Below are 14208 nucleotides of genomic sequence, written 5' to 3'. Positions count from 1 at the left end.
GGGTCTTCATCATGATGAAGGTAGGTAGAATTTCACTTTGATTTCAAGTGTCTAGTCAATGATGAGAGCGAAGTGCCTCTGAAGACTTTGAGGAATGATTCACATGGCCCAAGGCATGGAGTAGGGAGTTGCCTAAAACCACTCAGTAGGAAACACTTGCCACATGGATCTGGTGGACTTAAAACATATGAACATAATGCTTAATGATTTCAAGTCCATAAACACTTTCAAATGTGTTTAATTAACACCTTTTTTACTAGCAAGTCTAAACACATATAGTTAATGCACATTTTGAAATTCAATATGTTTAACTGTCTGAACTACTGTTGCAATTTTTTATGCCCCTCATTCTTTGTTTCACAAGGGTTGAATAGAACAGTGAAGAAAAAGTGTTTCAAATGAATCTTAAGAAAGTGGGTTTGGTTTGTTGGCTTCCCTCTCTGACAGAATACAGAAGCAACAATAAATTTGGTAGACTACACATATATGAAAGTCATGAGCAACAGAGGCCTTTCCCTTCAGCTCCTTCTTGTGACATTCTCATGAGCAGTACAGGGCAGTAACTTTTAGATGAAATTGTTGTTACTGCACAGCTAATTAGGAACTCCTGCTCCAAAAGTTCTTTGACAGGATGAAATGAAGTATCAAGTAGAGGAGCCTGTCTTCATCCAGAACTAGTCAACATCTTTGTTAATGACTTGGATGAAAGTATAATATAGGGTTTATGGGTTTGGACAATCAGAAAGTGGAATGGTCTTCAAACAGTTTTTAATTAAGATTGAGAATGATCTTGACAGATTGGAGCAGTGGCCTGAAATAAATAGTGTAGAATTCAGTAATGACAGAGAAAGCATGACATTTTGTGGAAGTCCTGCAGAAAAAAAGAGGTAGGAATAATACTCAGCCATAAGCTTGAATGTGAAGCAGCAATATCATTGTGCACTGGCAGTTTTGTGTAGTGATGTACAGATAAGAATGGCAATAGATTGTTACAATCGAAGAGATCCTTCTAATCTATTTGCTTCTACTAGAGCCTTAAGAGAAAGTTCATATCCAGTTTTCAGCAGCAAACTTTAAGAAAGAAGGACATTTTCTTTTAGTAACTGAGAACTGTGAGCCACGCAACAGAGGTTTAGAAAAGGTGACCCAAGATGGATTGAGAGACTTTTTCATTCAGGGAAGAGGAAAGTGAAACACACACATTAAAATGCATCAGAGATGGAGGAGGAAAGGAAGGTAGCAAACTGCTTTTCATTCTGGATGGATGGATCAGTTTCAAGGGTTGGTCTGGGGATTCCAGAGCTCTGGAATATAAAACCAAAGGTGGAAAATGGGGCAACATCTTGGAGGGTTTAGAGTTCCTGCATAGGTAAAAGGAAAATCTGTCTGAGAGGATAGCTGAGCATGGGAATGGTTTTCCTGAGGAAGTTTGGGTATCTTCATCAATGGACGTTTTCAATACTACCTTACACAACAGTTCTTGAAATGGGTTAGGCCCTTCCTAGCCTCTTTTTAGAGCTGGTTGGATTTTATATACTTTATGTAATTTAAAGGCTATGTTTAGTTTTGGCTGTTGATACCAGCTGCAATTGCTGAACAGTTTTAGTCTTTCCTTGCTGCTTTCTGTCAGTCCCAACCAGTAGAGCCTCTTCTCTGCTTAATTTCTGGTCTCTTTACACCCCTCTCCACTTTATGAATGAAATAAATGAAGAAGGAAAAAAAAAAAAATATTGAAGGAATCGGTACGTATTTTATTATATTCCTTCAATATTTTGTCAAAAATAGAATCAAAGATGGAGGGGAGAAAGGGCTTTTATTTCTAATCATCTAATGGTAATCTTCCTTTTCTTTCTAGTGTACCCATGGTTTCCAGTGATCACATAGTCCCTACATTTATGTTATTGCTCCTGCAGCTTGATTCTGGAATGTTGTGGTCTCCTACATCATTACTAATAGTTTGCATGCAAGAGTATTGCATAGCAGTATTACGATCTGATAATGCTGTGGAAATTCTTCAGGGGAACAGGAGCAATACAATGCTTTTATGTATATTATAGATAGAGTTTTAGGAAGTATATTTTATGTTGACTCGCATGCTTTCATAACTGCTTTTTGTATTGATAGATGTCACTACTGAGGCAAGTATACAGCAGCTCTTGGAATGCAAGCACTTTTCAAAAGACCAAATTTTGACAAAATTGTACACAATTAATTGGTGTCTTGTTTTTCCCTTCCTTCCCCCCACATTTAGCTGGCTGTGAGGTGGTTGGAACATAACTGCCGCTACCAGTACATGGATGAACTTCTCCAGTATGTCCGCTTTGGCCTTATGGATGTGGATACACTGCATACGGTAGCCCTTTCTCATCCTCTTGTCCAAGCTAGTGAAACTGCAACAGCTCTTGTTAATGAGGCCTTGGCTTACCACCAGAGCGTCTATGCACAGCCAGTCTGGCAAACTAGAAGGACAAAACCTCGCTTCCAATCAGACACTCTTTACATTATTGGTGGGAAAAAACGTGAAATCTGTAAAGTGAAAGAATTGCGCTACTTCAATCCAGTAGATCAAGAGAACGTTCATATCGCAGGGATTGCAAACTGGAGCGAGCTCGCGCCTATGCCTATAGGGAGAAGCCACCACTGTGTTGCTATCATGGGAGACTTTCTTTTTGTAGCTGGCGGAGAGGCAGAGCACTCCACAGGGCGCACTTGTGCGGTGAGAACTGCCTGTCGATATGACCCCCGCACTAACTCTTGGGCTGAGATAGCTCCAATGAAGAACTGTCGGGAACACTTTGTGCTGGGAGCAGTGGATGAGTACCTCTATGCAGTAGGGGGCAGGAATGAATTGCGTCAGGTGTTACCTACAGTGGAACGCTATTGCCCCAAGAAGAACAAGTGGGCCTTTGTACAGTCCTTTGATCGATCGCTCTCATGCCATGCAGGATATGTGGTGGATGGTCTTCTTTGGATATCAGGTAGAAAACGTTTCACACAGTTTGAGGTACTAACAAAATACCAAAATACTGTCTCGAATGAAGCTAATAAATCTTCTTTGGTTTATATGTCATGATAACTTTTGTCTTAGGAGTTGGGTATTACAAAGAATTTAAGCCTTGAAAGCATACAATTAAGCTTTATTAGAAGTATAGGAACATAACATACTTATACAGGTTTTTTTGTCTGCTAAATATCTCTCTGTGTTTCAAGCTATGTATGTGCTACCTCCAGTTGCTATTTATAAATTACAGTGATTTGGAATGATAATGTACTTTTGAACAAATTTCAGGTGACAGGGTCTGTATGCTTCCTAAAGAACAAGACCCAGTTTCTGTAGAATGATCTGGTACCACTGCATTTATTCCTGATAATGAAATGGAGAATTAAGTGCTTGTTAGCTTGTGTCAATCTGCTTGAAGGCAGATGTATGAATTGCTTCCACTTGCTCTTCAGGATATTGTAACAAGCCAAGATGACTTTTGTTAGAAATTATGCATGGGTCTGACTGTCCATAACACGGCACAGGACTTTGTGGGTAGCTTTATGGCACACACACAGCTGGAAGTCTAGGCCTTGTAATCTTAAACTAACACATCATTTGCAACATAGCATGTGCAACTTATATGCACATTGATGGGAGTTGAGGACATTGTGTCATCAGTCTTTGTAGTGCCTTTTCTGGTATTAGTCACTTTGCAATAAGCTTGATACTGTCTACAGAAGATTTGACAGAAAAATATCCACTTTTTAGTGAGTGTGTCATGGAAGGTTATAAAGTTGTAATATTTATCAAGGAAGTTAATAAGTAAATGAGGCCGGCCCTTGAGGAAAATGTTCGCTGATTGCCATCTTCACTGTAGATATCCTCTGGGGATTTTAATATGGTCTGGGATGCCTGCAGTGAAAAGACAGTATATGAATGAAAGATTAGGTTAGCTACTTAGGCCTTCACTGTGCTCCTCAAAGTATGTCATTTAGGTTAGTGGAGTAACTTGCAGATGTACCTTTCTGCCCACATGGATGAAGTGCTTTATGGGAATGGATTCCCAAGCATTGGTGGGGAGGTAGCAGGTATCTATTTTTATACATCTAGACTAAACTAATGAATGATAACTTTGGAGTTAAAAGCATGACAGAACACAGGAAATCACCGAGATCCCTGGCAGGTGCTTTGGGCTGCTTTCTTTGGCAACAGGCATTGAAAGTGTCTTATACAGTTTGTGCTGCATGTTCATCCTGAAGTGTGCATATGGTGGGCTTTGAGACCCAGGTACACTACAGAAACAGGGTTTCTGCTTTAGGGTGCCTGCTGGGTGTGTCCAGAGCATTACCTTGTGTTTATTCAGTACCTTTCCTATTAGTAGAGAGGGATGTGTGCCTGTGATGGGCAATTCAAACACATGGATGCTACTGCCATGCTGTCTTGATTTTAATTTTTTTCCTTCCCTCTTGTCGTTTACATTTGTCAGTCTATTTATGAAAAACAAGGTTTTTTAGGAAATTGTGTTAAGTATATTCATATAAAATAATTGAAAGAGCACTGTAAATATCCATCAGAGTGTGGTCCTTGCTTCAGTACATGAAAAATTATGCTGAGGATCAATTAATGTGCTTAGTTATGTAAGTGCAATGCATGTCTCCCTGTGTGTTTAAATACTATCTGCATTTATATAATGAAGCAGTGTGGTATTGTGTCCAAGGATATGCCTCTAATACAGCTGTAGAATCAGGATAAGAGGTAAGTGGAAGCCTATTAGATGAACTCTCTAAAACTGGGAAAACCAACAAAAAAAATTTTATCAGTATTGTTCGATTTATATTTGAAAATGCTACCAATGTAACTTTGGTTGTAAAGTCACAGTAAGGAGCAATGTTTTGGCAGTGGAATAAACCAGACAGGACTTTTTGGTTGTATTTTGTACAGTTTTTGAGAAAATGCTTAGCAGTCTTGAGTTGCTAGATTTTGACAGGTTATTATGAAGTACATGAGCATACTGTGCAATATTTCAGTAGGGTATTGATCTGAATTATATACTCAAAGATTGAAAACTGGTTTCTGTGTATTGAATAGAGTTATTTTAAAAATAAAAGTAGATGGAGATGCAATAACTGTAGCTAGCTTTCTATTATTAATTAATTGCTTAGGGACAGAATGTAGCTCACTGTACATATATATTCAGGGGCAGGGGAATAGTTAGAGAGATGTTTTATTGCTCAAAAAATATCAGTAGTCACTGCTGAAAAAAATCCGCTGTTCATCATCAAATATGAGGTGTTAGCATAAAAGTAATCAGTAATGCAGGAGGCAACCTAATTTGAAGTATGTGGCCTAAAATTAACTAATTAAAAAATTAGTCTGCATTAGGGATGTTTCTGAGCTGTATCCCTGCTGCTTTTTCTGGGAAATACAGGTCACCAGTGAGAGTTCTCAAAGTCAGTCTGCTACTATCAGCTGGCAAGGTAGCCACGAAAATGTGCCCAGATTTTTATTACGTAACTAAATTAAATAGTGATAATAGAAGTTTCTAGCCCTTGTATTTGTGTAGAGAGTCATAAAAATATGACCCACACATCGACCATTTACTTTATAGCCAAAGCATCAGTGCTTCTGCTACAGCCCCTTGTCTTCTAAAGGCTTTGCTAATCAAAAGCTGACTAGACTTAAGGGGTTTCTATTATTATTATTATTGGGATTCATTTTCAGCTTTACTTTGCTGCTCCTTTGGGACAAGTATGAGAAGGAAGGAAAAATAATAGAGCATAAAATCATGGAAATGTGCTAAACAAAATGCTGTACAAGCATAAGCACATGCTGGCAATAGGAGATGGGTAGCCGGTGTTTCAGGTGACAGAGGGATTCCTAAGCTGCCACCACATCTTTGGGATTTTTAACCTGCCAGAAGGCTCAGGGAGAGCCTTCTGCACTCTGGAACTAGTTGGACCCTTTGGTCAGAACAAGTGGGTTCAGCTCTCGAGTTTTTTGAGCTCGGTATATTGTGGAACATTTTTATATTTGTGTCATTATTTTTTTTCATAGCCCTCATTATATTTTATTTTCTTATTTAAAAAAAATAATAGATGGGAATTCATTAAAATAATGTGCTGGTTATGGCTGGGATAGAGTTAATTTTCTTCATAGTAGCTGGTATATTTTGGATTTGTATTGGCAACAGTGTAACACAGGGATGTTTTAGTTATTGCTGAGCAGTGCTTACACAGAGCCAAGGCCTTTTCTGCCCTTCATCCTACCTGATCAGCAAGTAGGCTGGGGGTGCACAAGGAGCTGTGACAGGACACAGCTGGGACAGCTGACCCCAGCTGACCAAAGGGATATTCCAGGCCTTATGGTATCATGCTTAGCATATAAAGCTGGGGGAAGATGAAGGAAGGGAGGGATATTTGGAGTGATGCTGTTGGTCTTCCCAAGTAACGTTGTATGTGGTGGAGCCCTGCTTTCCTGGAGATGGCTGAACACCTGCCTGCCATGGGAAGCAGTGAATGAATTCCTTGCTTTGCTTTGCTTGTGTGAACGGCTTTTGCTTTAATTATGAAACTGTATCTCAGCCCACGAGTTTTCTCACTTTCACTCTTATGATTCTCTTCCCCATCCCACTGGTGGGGGAGTGAGCAAGCGGCTGTGTGGGGCTTAGTTGTTGGCTGGATTTAAACCACAACAAATAAGTTTTCCATATTAATAGTAGAGCATTGGGCAGATGGTTTGGAAATGTTATAGAAAAATGAATCTTACAGGACCCAGCTAACATCTGACACTGTGACCCATTTCACAAATGAATTGTATGCCACATGCTTGAAAACGAAAGTATTTGAGTGAAAGAGAAACAAAACGCACCAAACCCATTAGAGTTCAGCACTGCTAACAATTATTCCCTATAAAAGCAGGGAAATATTTTCCATAAGACTGAAGACTTGAACTATACCCATTTCCCTGCATCCTCTGTGGCATGCACATGCAAATCTGGAGACCTGCTTTTCTATACACGTTAACCTTCCTCCTCCTGTACAGGTGTAGTGCTCCTGGGGACAAAGAGGGGCAGGCACCCTCTGCCAGGCACTTCAGCTCTGGGCCATTCATGCACCTGCAGCTGGGGATAAGGACGCTTCTCCTCTGCCTTAAATGCTTAAGAGATTAGCACATGAAAAGTCTTCTCTGAAGTAAAGTATTATGCTGTTGTTTTGCACAGGTCCGAGTTGCCTGACAGTGTGTCAGGATGTGTGAAATCACATCCTGACTTGCACATGGAAACTTGACTTTCCCCCTAATGGTGGAGTTTTTGACTAAGGAAAGGATGGAGATCACATCAATAGTTCTTTGAGAACTATTCTGAACTAGCAAGTGGTTTGGGGTGAAAAGTATCACCTTACTATCAGTATGCTGCTGTGAGGAGAAGAAATTTTTTTTCTCAGTAAATGCCTATAAAAACCTTTTATCAAAAGTCAATCTGGAATAAATAGAAATTTACACTATTTAACCAAATCAGGTTTTGCAGTGTGGCTACCACAGAAATTACTAGGAGCGGGAGATTAAGTACTACATTAAAATTGCCTCAGTGACCCAGTCTTAGTCTGTATATAGAACAGTATTTCTTTATGATTATAATTACTATTCATAGAATCACAGAACCATTGGATGGTTTGGGTTTGAGGGATCTTAAAGATCATCTACTTCCAACCCTCTACCATGGGCAGGGACACCTTCCACCAGACCAGGTTGCTCAAAGCCCCATCCAGCCTGGCCTTGAACACTGCCAGGGATGGGGCAGCCACAGCTTCTCTGGGCAACCTGTGCCAGTGTCTCAACACCCTCTTCATGAAGAATTTTTTTTCCTAATATCCAATCTAAATCCACCCTCTTGCAGTTTAAAGCCATTCCCCTTTCTCCTGTCACTACATGACCTTATAAAAAGTCCCTCTTCGGATTTCTTGTAGGTCCCCTTTAGATACTGAAAGGCCGCTATAAGGTTTTCTCAGAGCCTTCTCTTCTCTAGGCTGAACAACCCCAACTCAGCCTATTGTTATTGTTAGAGTGTTTGAATAAAGATAATGGTTCTCACACCCTTTCAAGCATGGACATTATTGGTTTGATACCATTGATTCTTTCTAGATTGAATGTAGATGTCAGGCTTTAATGATTTAAGAAAACCTACCTACAAACAGACTAGGGCTTGTGTCCTTGTTTGAAACTGGATTGCATCTGGGGTGGAACAATGTTAATAGAGAGATGGTGTCTTCCAAGGGACTCATTAGGGTGGGCTTGCATGTTGAGGAAGGATTATCTTGTGTTTAACACACAGAAGTGTAAGAGACAAGAGATTTCTATTTTAAAATAGCAGAATGCCTTGGGGTGCATGTCATGAGATTCTATGTATTCCCTGGATTTGCTGAAAGGAATACATATGGGAGCTCTTTGCCAACATGTAGTTTTACATGTCTCCCAGTGAACTCTGTTTCATGCACGCAGCCTAGCACTTGGGGACTTCAGAGAGAGTTGTAAGATTTTCTGGGGGTTTTGGATTGAATTAGATTTCTCGAGTCATATGGGGGTCTTTCTAGGACGTTAGAAATATGGATTATAAATTTTCTACTGGGAAAATGGTGTTGAATCTACTGCATCCCACTCTTCTCTTTTGGAAGTGTCTTTATTGAAGGTGTTTTTCAGTGCAGTTTGTGGGCTAATGGGGGTCTGGAACAACCCAAAATATTTGCCATGTATGGGGAAGCGCTGGACAAAGTGGATCTTGAAATCCTCCAGCAACTTCCCTGTGTAGAAGCGCACTGTTGCAAGAGTTGGGAAGTTATGGATCTTGGAGGGCTTAAAAAGCAGTGTTTACAGCCTGCAAGGGAGTGAGCAACAGTGACTGTGGCAGCGAAAACACACTGTAAGCCCACAGGTTGGATGCTGGGCTTTCCATGAGCATGTTGTAATGTCTGCAAGAGCAAGAGAGACACGGGCTTGTCCTGAGGGTGTTCCTTGCCTCCAAGAAACTCTAGTCCTCAAGGCAAGCTGCTCATGTGGTGCAATCATCACTCTGTTTATAAAATCCAGCAAGCGCTGCCCAAGCTGTTAATTTTCTGTCATTTACCCAGCCAGGCATTTTTTTCATTCCTTTCTTTAACGGATGGGTTACTACCACATGCTTGACATCAAAATTTAATAGCATGGTTTGTATTTTTAAATACTTCAAGTGTTGTTATGATGCCTCCCTGCCTTTTCCATACTTTCCTGGTAGAAAACACTGCAGAGAAGTTTAAGAAATTATCTTGGAATTACCCCATTTTTTTTTTTTCCCCTGAGAAAACATGTATTATTTTTAGTACCATTGAAACTTTTTTTTCCCTTTTCCTATTTTTTAAGAGACTGCTCCAGTTTTGCCCTTTCCCGGCTGCCTGGAGTATTTAAAAACAAACAAACAAAAAAAATAGTTCAAGAGGGCACTGCAGACTTGTTAAATTTGAATTTTGGCAGAAAATTTTAAACTTTTGCTATAGCACTTCAAAGTTAGGAGGAACTTGAGTTTGAAAATTGATGCAGATATAAGATGGCATATTTAATGACAGATGTATCTATAGAAACCTGTTAAGATGCAGATTATCCCCCTGGGGAGGGGAGATCAAAACTGCCAATCTATAAAATATACTTGTTAGGGGAAGGCATGGAATCTATCTCTGCGAGCACTTTGATTGCAGGGGACAGTGTAGCAGCATGTGGCATCATAACCTAAGAGCAGACAAATCAGCTTGATGACTTTCAAAGCCAAGAATACTGCTGGAGGCAAGGGTACTCCAGTCTAGAAGAAATTAAAACATATAGAGACTGTTATTAATTCCAGATCTATTTTTGTGTAGTCAAATCTGTATGCAAATCCTTAGCATCTCATTTTGGCAGATTAATCTAAAAGTGAAGAGCGGTATGTGAAGGGAATGTAATGATAGAACACCACAGATGAGCAATATTGCAGGGAAAAAAATGTAAGCTGTGTACTTGATATGAGGGGCTCTTTGTGAAGAGAAGCAAATACTTTTGCTTATTTGATTATTTCATTATTTCACGAGGTTGCAAGCCCCTTCTTTCTCTTCTTCCTCCATATCTTTCCCCACAAATTAAGGTGTCCTTTCTGAATGGAAATATGTGACCCAGCATTGCGTTTCCAATGTATCTCTTGTAATTTAACATTCTGGAGGTAACCACCCAAATAACTATGATCGTTACTTCTCAAAATACTAATCTGACATCTCATTTTTAAACAATATGCTAGGAGTGAAAATAACTCTGTAAAAGAAAATCAAACTACAAAACAGATATTAGAGAAGATTGTATTGTGCACATGGCTGATGGCCACTAACACTGTGAAGGCTGCACAACAGTGCAGAGACAAATAACAGACTGTGGGATTAGACACAGGAACAGTCACTGCTTTCCAATGCGTATTCTTGCATGTGTACTTCACAGGTGCTATGATGGCCAGTGTGTGGCATAGTATGATGGAAACAATTTGGAAAGAGTACATCTCATCTCAGCTATCTCTTAGCCTGTAAGCAACTCTGAGGAGCTTGTGCTCCTATCCAACTGTAGCCCCAGTACAGGCTGGTGCTTGCAGATATGCACCCAAACAACAGTGTTATTCCTTCCTGCTACTGCGGTTGAAGACAAGACTCTTGGATAGATTTGTGTGTAGTTTCTGCTATCCATTGATCAGATTCTTGGCCTCACTCAAGTAATTTGCAGTGATCAGTGGGTACATCTATGTTAGCAAGTAGCTCAGCCCAGTAGGAACAGATCAGCAGATAAAACTTTGGTGACGAGTTCTCTATATCTGTCTACTCCATGTACAGTTCACATTTTTTGCTTTGGATTATATTTATTCTGGTTCTCTGGACCAAATGTTCCTAGTACTCAGCTGGTACAAAGCCATCACATCCTTACTCCCTATTAGGAACAGGAGCACAGCTGATGCACATCTGAAGCAAAGCTTCTGGTTTAACTTGAATACACACCAGTCCCTTTTAACTTGAATACATACCGTTTACAGCCTAAAATGACACGTGAGAGATGGGGAGTTGCTTCAAAATCACAGTATGGCTCTGAACCAAAATGCTGTGCTAGGTGCAGCTGGAGGCCAGCAAAGTCAGGATTCCCAAGCATGGAGCCATGCTAACACTGGAAAAAGACCTAGTGGCTTCAGTAGAACTGAGCTGTAGGTCAGCCAGCAGGAATGAAAGCAACTTTGGCACTGCTCTGTCTGAAACAAGGGATGTCCTCATAAAAAGAGAAGCATCAGCAAATGTAACGACAGATGAAATTCCTTCCTCTCATTGTTGTGGATTTTGTCTGTCATCAGCACATGCTGTTAAAACTATAATATAAATAGTTTGTCAATATGAATTTCACTGGTTTGTTGCCACTGGCATGCCTCAGTTATGTCCAGCCCTTCTGGGAGGATGAAAGGTGAGGTGCAGTTCTCGGCTGTTATTTGAGGTCCCACCTTCCCATGAACCCAGGGTGGTGACAGCGGGGGGACTGGGACCTGTGGTCAACCTGCAATGACACCATGTCCCCAGGAGGCTTACGCACCCTCCAGAACATGTTTACACAGGGAAGATTACAGACTTGAGACTTAAGAATTTTTCCACCTGTGAGATTTGCCATTAAAAACCAAGGGAGAACAGCATGATCAGGCATTAAACGTATACTGTATTGAGCTAAATGGTTGGTTTGCGGCATCTACTGGGGTCAGACACTATTCTAGGCTTTTCTGAGGTGCTTTATATCTTGCTTAAACATTATTGAAAAGTAAATGCTAGCGTTGCTTCTGGTGACTATGAAGGAACTTCCCAGTATGAAGTCTACAACTAAGTCAGGAGATGTTCTCTCTATAATACAGGATTTCCTTCAAATATGCAGGTAAGCACAGTTGTACAGGCTTGCACTATGCTTTCCAGCTGGCAGCAGTGTCCCGCATCACAGTCCTGGTTAGGCAGAGCTCCTCTCCAACCTCTTCCTTCTCTCAGATGCGAGGCCACCTCCTTTAAACTGTGTCACATGCGCATCAAGGAACCGTGTGCTCCTTGAGCAGGGATGGGTTTTATCTTTGCGTCTTAACAATGACTGAATGCACAGTCATTTATAAACAGATCACTTTTTATCTCATTTTTAGCCCATAGAATTAGCTTTACAAAGGACGTGTGTCTGGAGGGGTGCATGTTTGTTGCTATTTTGTGTTTCTAGATGTTTGACAAATGTGCCATTTGTTCTCTTGTAACTAGATTAAAAAGTGCAGGGGAATGTAAGCGTAAGTGGTGCTATGCAATGTAATTATGTCAGCAAATGAGCCCTAGAATTGGTTATTTTGCTGTACCTGATCTTGGTCCTCATTTTGCTTATATGAGAAAATGTAACCTGTATAAACTCTTTCATAGGAGGAGTAACAAATACTGCACAGTATCAAAACAGGCTCATGGTCTATGACCCCAAGCAGGTGGGTATCTGTGTTGTATGTGGTTTTTTTCATATGTTTTGCTTCAATCAGGTCTCTTAGCAAATAAATACAATGATTTTGTAAGGCTAAAAATACTGACCATTTGCATTAGTGATGTTTTAAATCCACTTTGTACTGGTGTGTGAGTTTAACAAAATAATGGAGAAACTGACTTCTATGTTTTTTAAGCCTGTAGGCATTAGAAACATCTTAGATTAAACACAGAAATGTGCTTTAAATCCCTGTGTGTATCAGTATTTATTTTGCTTGCTCATTTTTTGTGGAATCCAGCAGCCCTGGGCAACATATACTTAAAGTCAGTGTCACAAAACTGCTCCTTGTCACTGGCATTTCTGCTTTGAATTTTATATACAGGCTTTTTGTTTTCTGCATACTTTCAGAACTATAGTACCTCGCCATGACTTATTCTGCTGGCTGCAAGGGTGCCTATCATTTCATTACCCAAGCACCTAAAATATCTTTTAGGGATTATTTCATACATTATGTATGTGTTTTGATTAGGTTAGCATGGCTCAGTAACCATTTCAGAGGGTTAGGGCATGGTTATGCCCTCTTGCTTGTATTAGGAATTAGAAGTCCTAAGCTTGCAATCAGAGTTGCATAGCCTGATTTACATCCACGTGGAAGGGTATTGACTTTTCTGATTGTAGGATAGGGGCTTTGATTGCTGTATTTGGAACCAGATTGTGCCAGGAGATACTTCTGTGTGGTTCCCACTGCCTTTCTAAATGCACAGGTCCTGAAGCAGAGAGCAGGCAATGACACACCTGCCTCTTTCTTTTTGAGGTGCAGTTTTATGCATCGATTGTACAAATGCCGATTCTGTCCTAAATCCAAGTAGTAATTACAGGCAGCAACCTTACTTTGCTCGTGAGCAGGACATGTGTTTAGATACTCTCTCTCTATTGTGTCTGTCTGTGGCTTTGATTCTTTATGTGCTGATGTGAAAGTTGCACCCCAAAATACCAGTGGCAGGGCTACTTCAGCATGTCATGCTGACAGCGAGAAGCCTGGCCTGGCGTGTAAAGAGTTACAGAGGAACTGTGCGCTCGCATTCTTCAAATGAGGTCCGCTCCGTGTTTGTACACACAAGCTCTTTTTAAAAATTCTGCTGGCATATTGTTTACGGTGGGTACTGGAAACCATCACATCTGCTTGCATCTCGCACAGAATCTCAATAACTCTATCATTCAGCACCAGCGCTTGCTTCTGCGCGAGGCCTTTGTGGCGAGTCGATAATGCCTGCCATCTGCCACAGAGCACACAGCTACCTGCCAACAAGCCGGCTGGGGTGACCTCTGCTTCCCCACCACTGATTAGTATTCACACGCCGGCTTATTAGAAATGACCCCACCAGGCCCCTCTGTTTCTTTGCCTTTGCAGTGCTTTGCGGCTCACCTGGCAGGCACTGCAGTGGAGGAAGCTAAAGATATAATCAGGGGATGCAGGCAGGCTTTGCAAAGCAGATGGTGTCTATAGTCTGGTGTTAAGAGACCGGACTACTAATGCAAACATTAATGCCTAATATCCAACTATTAGACATTGAAATGTATAGCTATATATTGCGGAGGTTAAAAGGCAGTAGTATTAGAGGCTCTTGAGTTACCACAAGCGGTAGCACATGTAACACAAAGAATTTTCTCACAGATTTTAACTTCCTTCGCTAAAACCAATTAATCTCATCCATTGTCAG

The 14208-nt window shown here is 40.6% G+C and overlaps 1 protein-coding gene across 5 annotated transcripts in view; it reads left to right on the top strand.

Annotated features, from left to right (window-relative positions):
- The window catches only part of KLHL32 (kelch like family member 32), a 117727-nt gene that overhangs the window by 96533 nt on the left and 6986 nt on the right, over nucleotides 1-14208 (top strand). For 4 of the 5 annotated variants that reach the window (XM_030489477.1, XM_030489478.1, XM_030489479.1 and 1 more), the window contains 2 exons: nucleotides 2252-2978; nucleotides 12436-12494. In XM_030489477.1, coding sequence (XP_030345337.1) covers nucleotides 2252-2978; nucleotides 12436-12494 — 786 coding nt within the window. Of the gene's footprint in view, nucleotides 1-2251; nucleotides 2979-4679; nucleotides 4731-12435; nucleotides 12495-14208 lie in introns of those variants that run through there. The other variant, XM_030489482.1, reaches the window with a different exon arrangement.

This window comes from Strigops habroptila, chromosome 6, assembly GCF_004027225.2.
Source record: "Strigops habroptila isolate Jane chromosome 6, bStrHab1.2.pri, whole genome shotgun sequence".
In the NCBI taxonomy this organism is placed as follows: Eukaryota; Metazoa; Chordata; class Aves; order Psittaciformes; family Psittacidae; genus Strigops; species Strigops habroptila.
The sequence above is the reverse complement of the archived record's forward strand: the minus strand, read 5'-3'. Positions and strand labels throughout refer to the sequence as shown.